The sequence below is a fragment of the Hippocampus comes genome, unplaced genomic scaffold (genome assembly GCF_001891065.2).
Source record: "Hippocampus comes isolate QL1 unplaced genomic scaffold, H_comes_QL1_v1.1 scaffold153, whole genome shotgun sequence".
Lineage (NCBI taxonomy): Eukaryota > Metazoa > Chordata > Actinopteri > Syngnathiformes > Syngnathidae > Hippocampus > Hippocampus comes.
In genome coordinates this window covers 417,188-429,336 of record NW_017805991.1, presented here as the reverse complement: position 1 = coordinate 429,336, position 12,149 = coordinate 417,188, and the positions used below count along the sequence as shown (strand labels likewise).

General features: G+C 39.7%; 2 protein-coding genes across 3 annotated transcripts; one reads left to right on the top strand and one right to left on the bottom strand.

Moving 5' to 3' along the window:
- The first annotated feature begins 18 nt into the window (after positions 1-18).
- Positions 19-7,404, top strand: sgk2b (serum/glucocorticoid regulated kinase 2b). 2 transcript variants are annotated; one of them, XM_019892148.1, is made up of 12 exons: positions 19-126; positions 666-741; positions 818-887; positions 1,010-1,035; positions 2,220-2,277; positions 2,359-2,442; positions 3,313-3,444; positions 3,517-3,629; positions 3,951-4,170; positions 6,337-6,492; positions 6,570-6,659; positions 6,729-7,404. In XM_019892148.1, exons 1-12 carry the CDS (start codon positions 60-62, stop codon positions 6,861-6,863), a joined length of 1,227 nt encoding a protein of 408 aa, XP_019747707.1. In that variant the 5' UTR covers positions 19-59; the 3' UTR covers positions 6,864-7,404. The 2 variants fall into 2 exon arrangements, with proteins under 2 accessions (XP_019747707.1, XP_019747708.1); XM_019892149.1 differs by lacking the exon at positions 19-126 and adding an exon at positions 438-504.
- Positions 7,405-7,412: 8 nt separating this feature from the next.
- On the bottom strand, positions 7,413-12,042 carry LOC109529015 (transmembrane protein 244-like). The gene is made up of 7 exons (XM_019892150.1): positions 11,772-12,042; positions 11,536-11,700; positions 9,757-9,842; positions 8,561-8,634; positions 8,344-8,469; positions 8,205-8,249; positions 7,413-8,122 (listed from the first exon to the last, which is right to left on the bottom strand). Exons 2-7 carry the CDS (start codon positions 11,566-11,568, stop codon positions 8,055-8,057), a joined length of 432 nt encoding a protein of 143 aa, XP_019747709.1. The 5' UTR covers positions 11,569-11,700; positions 11,772-12,042; the 3' UTR covers positions 7,413-8,054.
- Positions 12,043-12,149: the final 107 nt, after the last annotated feature.

Sequence of the window (12,149 nt, the reverse complement as noted above, 5' to 3'; positions counted from 1 at the left end):
CATGATTTCTCCCGTCCGCTCCTAATTTATTTTATACAGCTGTTCGTTGTTTCATCCACATGACTTTGACTCACGACGGGGCGATGACCTACGCCAAAGTGAGGAGGCTTGTGTCATTATTCTCAGGTAAGGCGGTTACTGTACAGTACTTTTAATTTGCAAGACCGACGTCATTTCGAGTGCACGAATGATTCAGGACGTCATACAAAGATGCTAACAATATGTCTGGAAACTTCAATGACTTGGTCTTAATGAATGAATAAATGCTGCTTTTAGCATATTAAAATCCTATTAGAAACGGGAATTTTGGTTTTGAGGCTTCGACGGTATATGGAAATGGGATCGTTTCGAATTACTTGACCAAATGGCACAAGTGAAGTGCACTTTTGTCTTGCACTTTCACTTGTCCCGTTTTATTAGTAAGCAAAATAACTATATTAGAAAGTGTCGATGGTAAAAATTCAACTTCAATTCAAACTAATCCTACTATTAGTCATTATAAAGGTAAACTATTCCATAAAGCGCTCATCCACTGAGCCTAATGTTGTTTAAAGCCCTCTCTTTGCATATTTTGTGTGTTGAATTTAGTATGGTAGAGGGCACTAGGCTGCATAGTGATACTGTAAATGGTTTTGTAACTAATCTTCCTCACCACTGTCTTTCAGCTCTGCTGAAGGGGAGAAAAGCTCTCTTCAGGCACTTATTACACAAACTCGCCCCTTATCAACCACTTTGTCAGGAGTAAGTCACCGTTAAAATACTGTACATGTTGGAAAACATTATGACACTTCTCATTGCATTGTCCCCTCCCTTGAAGTCAGGACACGAGAAAGATCCGTCACCTATGGAGCAAAACCAGGGCAAAGATGGAGGACAGAGATAACGCGGTGAGATTCGAATGACACTTAAAAAAAGAAAGAAAGAAAGAAAGAAAGAAAGAGCAGTCTATTCACAGGAAATGAAACAGGATCTGACTACTTAACCTTTTATGTATTTTCTGTCTCATCAGGGCTCACCGAGGTCTCAATCCTCCTTGTGAGTATATGTCTTTCACTGAAGGTCAAGAATAGATGGAATATAAAATTTGGTCGGTGAGCATATGAGTATACAGTATACCGTAAGCCACACCCAACAGATTAAATAAAAAGTGTCACTGATAAGTCACTGGTTTCAAGCGCCACTTACTGTATTATACATAGTTTGTACAAATACAGAACAGAAGAAAACAAAAACAACCAACCTTACTGTCGAAAATAAACCTAAGTGGAAACCTAATGAAGGCTGTTCTCTTGAGCAGATCTGAATTATACAATGTGTATGAATTTGATTTTAAAACATGAGCAGTACATGTTCGGATGGAGCCCATGAGAAAATTCCTGAACAGTAAACACAATTTTGGTGAGTTATAGAGAAGCTCAGAGCGTGACGGTCCAGTGAATTGGGAAAGTCCGCAAATAAACCACTTCATCATTTAAGCCGCAGAGGTTAAGGCTAGGGGAAATAGTCACAGCTCATAGTCCCAATGTTATGGAACTAATTTGCTGGCAAAAACACAGAATAAAACCACATTGCTAGAAACAGATGCATGGCAATGGTCATGGCCATAATTCCACAAACGACTGTAGGTTGACAAAAAAAATAAATAAAAAATCTTCCTGACAGACGAGTCCTTCATGCGTATGTATTATGTCATGATTGAGCCATTCTATCAGTTTTGCGCCATTAGAATAAATGCGAATATTGTCATAAACAGGACCTCTTTGGTTTCTGATGGTGTTCCGTTCCTAGTCAATCATTTACTAATCTATTTATTATTACTATTATTACTATTTATTAACCTATTTGAACACAGTCATATAGTCGTAATTAAAGTAAATATTTCTATGGGAAAATAGGCCATAAATATTTTTTAAAATCCAGCGAAAACAGTGAATGATTGCGTATTCTTACATTGCGCCCGCTGTGCATAATTTTGAAGTGTCAAATAAAAACAATTGTTGCTCCATTAGCAGCTATTACATGCCCACGTAATAACGCAGCTTCCTCCATGTTTGACAGATGGTGTGGTACGCTTTAGGTCACGATTTTTCTACATACATTTCTCTTGCCATCAATATGTGTTTATATTTTTTTATTTTATGCATATGTTTTGTATTTAATTATTTCCCATTGTGGTCTTATAGAAAGACAAACACATCATCTTCCTTTGTGTCTTTTAGGATGAAACCATCTGATTTTGATTACCTCAAAGTCATTGGCAAAGGGAGTTTTGGAAAGGTAGGCTTTTTTTTTATTCTTTCTTTTTTGTTGTATGTGTCGCGTTTTGTTTTGTGTCATCGCTCGATCCTTTTGAATCAGGTGCTGCTGGCCAGACACAGAAAACGTGGAGGCTACTTTGCTGTGAAAGTGTTACACAAACAGACGGTTGTTATGAGGAAAGAGGTAAACTACCTACTTGCCTACCTACAGTAGATATAAAAAGTGGACACACCCCTTCATTAGGGGTGAACCAAAGGCACTTTAAAAAGTGACAGCTGTGTGTTGACTTCCATTTAACATGAGTTTGAATGTGACTGGTCACTTCTGAACATACTGTAGCTACATCCACAGCGTCCACAGTATTGAACGTGTGTGCACACTTTTGCAACCACATTATATCAGTTGTTTATTTTCAATTTCCCACTCTAAAAGATAAATAAAAAGAAACACCCAATTGAGTTGTACAAGTTTTGAAAGGATCTTGGTCTCATTTTATTTTAATACATTTCCCAATACATGGAAAAATTTCAACTATTATAACCCAACAACAAAATATTAATATTATTGAGGTACTTTGTCCTGCATATCATTTCAAAGCCACAGAAAATAATCGACCTGCTGTAGTTTTGCGACGTATAAGACTCAGTTTAAGTGCAACTAAGCCACATTTGCCATCTAGTGGTAAGTGATGATATTACAATTGAAAACTAAAGTTGCTGCATTTTGGCAATCGATTTATTTTCTCCAATATTATTCTTATCTATTTTCTTCCCCTAGTTTTTCCATAATTTTATTTCCCTATTTAAACCTCCGTGTTTCATGGAACAATTTTTGGGAATATTTATCTGTGATTTTTTTTTTTTAGAGTTTTTGGGAGCTACAAAAATAAATGGGAGCTTCCCAAAATAAATGTATTTTTCAAAATGTTTTTGTTTTTAAATAAATCAAGGGGGCACTCAGAGGGCCGCCAGTCGACCATCTCTGCTCTACCTACTTAACTATTTACCTGCCCACCTATCTCTCTGTCTCACACTATAATTACCGTTTTTGCAGCAGCAGCATGTGATGGTTGAGAGGAGCGTTCTGCTTAAAGGGGTGCAACATCCCTTCTTGGTGGGACTCCACTATTCTTTCCAGACACCAAACATGCTCTACTTTGTTGTGGACTATGTTAATGGAGGCGAGGTAAACATATTGCAAAATTCTCAGTTGTTTTTCCAAGTACGAACAATCATTGATTCATTTTGTCACTTTCAGCTTTTCTATCACCTCCAGAGAGAGCGTTCATTTCCTGAAAGCAGGGCTGCTTTTTACGCTGCAGAGATGGCCTTGGCGCTGGGCTACCTTCACTCCTTAGACATTGTGTACAGGTAACCTTAGTAACATACTGCTTCGCGTTTTTTGCCGTGTCTCTGGCTCTTGAATTCCACCGGAATGCTTCGTCGTGCTACAAAGAAGATGTTATCATGTTATGAAATGCCTTCTAGTGGCACATAATAAATCAGAAAGTTTGACAAAAATGGTTATTCAACCAAAATTAAACATTTTTAACTTGTCACTTAAAGGCAGAATTTTAATATTGGATCGAATTATCCTGTTCAGGTTTACCTAATTTACTGCCCCCATTTTTTTTTTTCCCCAGTACATGCTCTTCGGTGAAGGATTTACCTTTGCATGTGTTTGTGTGTCAGAGACCTCAAACCGGAGAACATTTTACTAGACAGCGAGGGACACGTGAAGCTGACCGACTTTGGACTCTGTAAAGAAGGGGTGGCCGTAGGTGGGCTCATGCATACGTTCTGCGGGACTCCGGAGTACCTCGCTCCAGAGGTGCTGCAGGGTCACATGTACAGTCCCGCAGTGGACTGGTGGGGACTTGGCTGCGTGCTTTTTGAGATGCTGCACGGGCTGGTGAGTGCAGTTTTTATTAACTAACAACCTCTTGCAATGCAAATGTATTTTTTCTTATTATTACTGTATCCCAATATGTACCTGCCTTTTTGAGGGCTTTCCTGTCCTCAAAAACTCTCCAAAGTTTGCGGGTGCAAGTATCCATGATAGAATGTACGTATCACTGGTCAAAAAATGTATACATTTTTTTAATCAGACATGCAAGTAAATTGTTCTAAATGATTTTTTTTTTGTGTGCTGATTCCAAATCTGCCCTTGTTTTTTCTTGAGCACATCAGGTTTTAATAATAATAATAAAAAAATATTACTATTATTAATACCGTGTTTGCTTTGTCAGCCTCCATTTTACAGCAACAGTAAAAGAAACACCCAATTGAGTTGTACAAGTTTTGAAAGGATCTTGGTCTCATTTTATTTTAATACATTTCCCAATACATGGAAAAATTTCAACTATTATAACCCAACAACAAAATATTAATATTATTGAGGTACTTTGTCCTGCATATCATTTCAAAGCCACAGAAAATAATCGACCTGCTGTAGTTTTGCGACGTATAAGACTCAGTTTAAGTGCAACTAAGCCACATTTGCCATCTAGTGGTAAGTGATGATATTACAATTGAAAACTAAAGTTGCTGCATTTTGGCAATCGATTTATTTTCTCCAATATTATTCTTATCTATTTTCTTCCCCTAGTTTTTCCATAATTTTATTTCCCTATTTAAACCTCCGTGTTTCATGGAACAATTTTTGGGAATATTTATCTGTGATTTTTTTTTTTTAGAGTTTTTGGGAGCTACAAAAATAAATGGGAGCTTCCCAAAATAAATGTATTTTTCAAAATGTTTTTGTTTTTAAATAAATCAAGGGGGCACTCAGAGGGCCGCCAGTCGACCATCTCTGCTCTACCTACTTAACTATTTACCTGCCCACCTATCTCTCTGTCTCACACTATAATTACCGTTTTTGCAGCAGCAGCATGTGATGGTTGAGAGGAGCGTTCTGCTTAAAGGGGTGCAACATCCCTTCTTGGTGGGACTCCACTATTCTTTCCAGACACCAAACATGCTCTACTTTGTTGTGGACTATGTTAATGGAGGCGAGGTAAACATATTGCAAAATTCTCAGTTGTTTTTCCAAGTACGAACAATCATTGATTCATTTTGTCACTTTCAGCTTTTCTATCACCTCCAGAGAGAGCGTTCATTTCCTGAAAGCAGGGCTGCTTTTTACGCTGCAGAGATGGCCTTGGCGCTGGGCTACCTTCACTCCTTAGACATTGTGTACAGGTAACCTTAGTAACATACTGCTTCGCGTTTTTTGCCGTGTCTCTGGCTCTTGAATTCCACCGGAATGCTTCGTCGTGCTACAAAGAAGATGTTATCATGTTATGAAATGCCTTCTAGTGGCACATAATAAATCAGAAAGTTTGACAAAAATGGTTATTCAACCAAAATTAAACATTTTTAACTTGTCACTTAAAGGCAGAATTTTAATATTGGATCGAATTATCCTGTTCAGGTTTACCTAATTTACTGCCCCCATTTTTTTTTTTCCCCAGTACATGCTCTTCGGTGAAGGATTTACCTTTGCATGTGTTTGTGTGTCAGAGACCTCAAACCGGAGAACATTTTACTAGACAGCGAGGGACACGTGAAGCTGACCGACTTTGGACTCTGTAAAGAAGGGGTGGCCGTAGGTGGGCTCATGCATACGTTCTGCGGGACTCCGGAGTACCTCGCTCCAGAGGTGCTGCAGGGTCACATGTACAGTCCCGCAGTGGACTGGTGGGGACTTGGCTGCGTGCTTTTTGAGATGCTGCACGGGCTGGTGAGTGCAGTTTTTATTAACTAACAACCTCTTGCAATGCAAATGTATTTTTTCTTATTATTACTGTATCCCAATATGTACCTGCCTTTTTGAGGGCTTTCCTGTCCTCAAAAACTCTCCAAAGTTTGCGGGTGCAAGTATCCATGATAGAATGTACGTATCACTGGTCAAAAAATGTATACATTTTTTTAATCAGACATGCAAGTAAATTGTTCTAAATGATTTTTTTTTGTGTGCTGATTCCAAATCTGCCCTTGTTTTTTCTTGAGCACATCAGGTTTTAATAATAATAATAAAAAAATATTACTATTATTAATACCGTGTTTGCTTTGTCAGCCTCCATTTTACAGCAACAGTAAAACAGAGATGTTTGAGAAGATACTCCATGCGCCTCTTCGCCTGCGGAGTGGAATATCTGAGGTGGCCTGCTCGCTGTTAGCGGGTTTACTGGAAAGGAAAATCTCCAGACGCTTGGGGGAAAGCCGTGACATAGTAAGAGCTCATGCAGAAGACAGCTAGACTTTATAAATACCCGTAGCCACAATGAGATGAACCTCTCGCCTACTCAGGTGGAGCTGCAGGAACATGCGTTCTTCGCGTCCATCAATTGGGATGACCTACTGGCGAAGAAAGTCCCGCCTCCATTCATCCCCAATGTGGTAATTTTACAACTAAATGTTTTTAAATACACGACATCACGATCTTGAGTGTCCTGTCGCTTTTCGCAGAGGAGTCCTTGCGACATCAGCTACATCGACCCCGAGTTCACGCTACAGCCCGTGCCTGTCTCCATAAATGACAGGTGCCAAGAGGGCGGGATAAGTGAAACCTTTGTAGGATTCTCCTACATGAACGCCACATGAGCTGCTTTCATCAAGTGGATGGAGCAACAATTGTAGCAACCATTGTACAAAGTATTTATTTTTGATACTGATGGTCTAGTGGTTCACTCGCCTGAATGTGAGTTTAAATTGTTTTTCTCTCACTCTGCGCGCTTTGTGATTGACCATTCCAAGGTGCGGTCAGCTGGGATAGGCTCCAGCTCACCTGTAACCTTGAAGAAGATAAGTTCCGTAGAAAATGAATGGATACTGTGTGTGTTTCAATGGGTATGGATGATATTAAAAAAAAAATGAAGACCTCTATTTATCATGATGTGTGCTGATTTAGCTAATGGCTACAACCATATAGTTAGGTGAGGAACAGTTCGTCCATGTGCTCCACACTTCAAGCACTTACTAAACTCCAAGAATTTCCATCCAAGTATAACATTTGATAGTTAAACATGTCTGCAAGGTTGTGTAAAGTGTCCAGATATTTACGAGGCTGAACTCCATGGCTGTAGTTCCTAAATGGTAAATGTCGTGTTCTTGTGAAACCTCAACAAGTAAAGATCAAAACCTACACAGCAGTCATATTTGAATTGCTTTATTTTGATTACATTGTGGTGGTGTGTGAAGACAAAATAAAAAATGTAAAAAATCAAAAGCCTCTTCTAATTGTCCAAATACTTCTACGGGAGTAGAATGAAATGTCAGATGATTTAGCTTTGACACATTTAATTCTTTCTAAATATATAAGTACACATTGCATCATTCCCATTCTGTTGTTACATTCACAGTTTTCCAAAGTTCAGAAGCCAATACTGTACAATGTGCATCACAAAATACAGAAACATCTCCTTGACATGGCAAAAGAGGGATGGTCCACCCCTCACAACATTACAAATACCATCCATATGTTTGTCATGAACAATAAATTAGCTTGTGCATTCAAAAAATGATGCTAATTATATTAACTATTTCTTTGAAAATAGTGTTTGCCTTCATTCAGGTCACAGGTGAGCTGGAGCCTATCCCAGCTGACTTTGGGCGAGAGGCGGGGTACATACACTGAACTGGTCGCCAGGACTGCTGAAACAACCAATCTGTTGTTAGTCAATGACATCTGCACAGTACTGTCGAACCGATGGGATCCCATAGTGTTGTTAACGCCACTGAGCAAAGCGAAACTTTCGGATATATCACAGACGGTGAACGTAACATAACATAGCTTTAGTCATCCTGACAGGCAAAGTAAGCAATCAGCTGACCATTGCAGATCATCAAAAATAAGCCGCCACCTGTGGAAGAACAAACAAAAGGAAAATCTCATCCATGCACGTCGTACATTTAGGTTTGGACAGGCTCGGCAGTTGGTCTCACCTAAGGCCACCCACCACTGCCATGCCAGGGGAAACTCCCGCATTACTGAAATATACGTGAAATATATATAATAGTCGGCTGCACAATCTAAAGAGCTCTTTCACCCTTGTGATTAATAGTTTAAAACTACACCACTCACCAAGGCTGGTGATGACGACGTGAAGACAAGTGACAGTGAGAGCATAGTCCCACACTCTCCTCTTCACCACAGCGGCAAACACCAAGCCACTGCAGAAGTAAGTGAGCTCCAACGACAGCAGGTTGACTGGCACGGAGTAAACAAAAACAAGTCAATCAGAGTTGACAATCTGGTTTGTTGGGTATCATGCTGGCTAGCTGCCTTAGGGTGCGCTCACCCAAGTATTTAGAGACGGAATCCTCCGGCTTGGTTTTGAAGTCGAAAGGGATACGTCCGTCGAAATAATCCAACCTGCGTTGAGTTGAAAACCGAAAGAGATGTAAAAAGTAAACCAAACAAAATTAGGAGTGAAAGGCATTTAGTGAGTTCAATGTAAATAATACAAGGGGGACCTCATCTTGGGCCATGGTCCCATCGACATTTTAAAGTTACGAAAGGCACATGCCAAAAGAACAAGCACACTCAGTTACTGCCGTACTTACTAGTTTTAATTTAACATTTATGACGTAGAAATGCTTTTCATTCAAAGGTGTACTGTAATTATGACATTTTGAAGTTAAAAAATGGCACGCAATTAGCTAATTTGAGTCATCCTGTGGCACAAGAAGCCATGCCCACTTCTGTACTTGCAGCTTTTCATTTAGTTTGTTTATATCAATGATGGAGAAGTGTTTGTCATACGAATATTTACTGTGATGAGGTCATTTTTGGAAACGAACGATGCTCAAATTAGTTTTGTGTCTGTTTCTTACACTTTACAAACAGCCTGTTGTGTCTCCCTTCCCCCCTGTGCAGTAGGTTTTACTTTTCCAAGTACAAGAATATATTTTGAGTACAGTTCAGTTGTATTTAACTTTTGAGTACTACTCGATGAATTATTTAAGTACATTTTTTCCCGCTAATATTTAAGCACAGTAGGTGTATTATTAATGTGCAAACGCTACACGTTACATTGGCTTGGTGGGTTTAACCCTTTCAGGGACAGCAGTTACTACAGATACAGGACAGCTTACCATGTTATCAGGTTACAGGGTGCATGGAAGTTAAGAATAAAATCTTGTTTATCATAAACACTATATTTTGGCCATGATGTTGGTAATTGGAGAGCAAAGTATTTTTAGATATGAGTGATGGCCTGTTCCGAATTTCGTACAGATTTGGGTTACATCGTCGTCGTAGGAACTGAAATCCGTCGTAAACCAAGGACCCACTATCATGTGGACGGATGGACGGACTACAATGCAACCGTGGGCTTTTGACTTTGACGAAGAATCAAGTTGGTGCCGCTCATTATAGTTAGGAATAACATCAAAACACGTGTCATTCACGTGAGAGTGTACGTGAGTGCTTTTGATGGTACCGTTATTTATTGGACACGTGTCTTTAGGGTGAATGTGGGCAAGGGTTTCTCACCTGAAGGCACCGAAACAAACACTGCCGATCATGTAAAACAGAGAGTAGAAGGCGAGCAGGCAGAGCAGCAGATTGAGGAATACGGTCTGGCGGGAAGAGACAGAGGTGGTAATATCATATTGCAAATTTTACATCATTCCCATGGTAGACAACGCGAGGAGGAAATTTGCTTAAGCACCTCCCGACTGGGAGTTGTGGGTGTTTACTACTAGTGAGTCATCTGCACTGAAGCTCCAAACATGTTGGGGACTCTTCACAGGCCATGCCATTTACGATCATAATTTAATCACATGAAGGAAAAAGTATCAGCACAATTTAGCTTCATAAGGTCAATGCTAATCAAATTATTATGCCAACATATTGTTTTGTTGATTTTCAGCTGTGGTGTTGTAAATCAACCATTGTGTACCAGGGAACATTTCAGTTGTTATAAAGTCCTGCGGAGGCCATATTATATTTCTCAAGGAAAACAAAAAAAACTCAAGATGCAACAAATCTTTATTCTTAAGATTCTCACAGAAAAGCAGGAGCATGACTACGAAACCACGACCTTTGAACTGTGAGGTGGATATGCTAATCAGTTGACCACGGTGCCCCAAACACCATGCAAGTTTAGAAATATACCTTCTGGTTGTGAGCTTTCATCAATAATATACATCTGTATTAAATGGCGTTTCAGGAAATATTCCAGTTCTACTTTATAAACACTTGTATGAATCTATTTAAAACAAATGCCATTAAATGGGAATCTCTCATTTAAAACTTAGACTGATGCTTGCGATCCTCTCAGCTCAAGAAGCGCAGTACTGCACAAACGTTTCACGCTGACATCTCTCCGAGCGTGGCTGCAAGTGTGTGATGTAGGTCTGTGTGGCATACAAACACAAAGCAGTGTGATCTGAATTTGAGGCATTGTAATTAGTAGGGAAAAATACAAATTAAATTACACTTATACTTATTAAATTTAAAATGTAATTCAGAATTAAAATGACAAAATAACCACATGCTGCCCTGAAATGCAGCTTTGTAATGTTTTGTCTCATGTTCGATTCCCACAAGTGTGCAGTGAAGATTGTCCAATTTAAAATAAAAGGTCCGAAAATCATTATTGGTTTAGCAATTCTGTATATTTGCTCATCTATCAATACCGGTGACGTATAGTGACAAGCACAACAATTACATGGTCTTCCACTAGATGGCACAAGGTACGAATTCTGTATCCAACCTGTTGCCGTTTAAATAAAAGAATAATAGCTTGAAGGTTCAACTAAACAGGCCCAGATTTCCAAATAAGTACGTTTGTGAGTAAATTGACACAACAGCATCATTATTATTTCAGTGTATACACCTTTCGTGACATTTTTGTTTGGTAACATACCACTTGATTTTTTTTATCTTATACATAATACGCGCCTTGGCTGAATAAAGGTTGATAAGCACTACACTTCAGTTACTGTGCGTCCCTAAAATACATTATGCATTGTATAATAATTTCTCTCAAGTAGCTATTGCTAAACAGGATAACAAAAATATAAGACAGCTGTCAGTATGACGCTCTCCAACAATGACAGTCCATCAAACAGAACAAAGCATTATTATGCATTGGATTCTATGAGATGGCAGTACAGGTGTGAGTGGAGCCGGACTGCTTTCTTTGTCAAACTCGAACGCGCCACATGCTCGTATTTACTATTTGGATCACGATATAGCGTCGTTGCCATTTCAAATGCGTGGAACAGGCTGAAATGTCAACATTTAGAGTTCTTTTTGCGGTTTTACCTTCGAGTCGACCGCTTTGCTTTTGAATGCCATCTCATTGTGTCTTCATGACAGAACGATAATGCGTGAGGTGAGGTTGGTTACAGATTGCATTGCTGCAACCCCGCTAATCCGCCCCACTCCTCGTCGTCGTCCTGATGCTCTTCCACGGTCTTCTGACGCCATCTAGAGGCCAAAGCGTCACACGACCGAGCGTCAGCCGCCCGCTTCTCTTCGCTGCACTAAAATGAACTCACCTCACCCCAGAAAAAAGCAGCAAGGGCCTTTGTTCGCAAAAATCAGTTGTTTCAGCCGCAGAATGCACCGAATAAACACAACAACGCGTGTTTTTCAACACGCAAACAAATCACCGCATACAAGCTAAAGCGCGTCGTAGAGATCTGCAGCCATTATGGACGATCGGGCAGGTTAAACGGGGATACTTGAGGTGGTTGAAACATGTCCAACTAAAAACGTTGAAGCAAACCGTCCACGCGGGTGAATTCTTTCGTTTTGAGACGTACTTGAACCCTCGATGAAAGCTATAGCTGTACTCGGGTTACGTTACGAGACCGACGCGTTGCGTAAGAATTAGACGCTATGTGCCGTTGTTCTTTTGTTGGACTTTTTTCATT

Bases quoted from the DNA above. Each gene is read 5' to 3' on its own strand.
- sgk2b (XM_019892148.1), top strand. From the start codon at position 60: ATGACTTTGACTCACGACGGGGCGATGACCTACGCCAAAGTGAGGAGG. The intron at 3,445-3,516 runs GTAAACATATTG...TGTCACTTTCAG, and splicing joins ACTATGTTAATGGAGGCGAG to CTTTTCTATCACCTCCAGAG. The intron at 3,630-3,950 runs GTAACCTTAGTA...TTTGTGTGTCAG, and splicing joins TCCTTAGACATTGTGTACAG to AGACCTCAAACCGGAGAACA.
- LOC109529015 (XM_019892150.1), bottom strand. From the start codon at position 11,568: ATGGCATTCAAAAGCAAAGCGGTCGACTCGAAG. The intron at 8,470-8,560 runs GTGAGCGCACCC...ACTCCGTGCCAG, and splicing joins TTCCGTCTCTAAATACTTGG to TCAACCTGCTGTCGTTGGAG. The intron at 8,250-8,343 runs GTGAGTGGTGTA...CGTATATTTCAG, and splicing joins CGTCGTCATCACCAGCCTTG to TAATGCGGGAGTTTCCCCTG.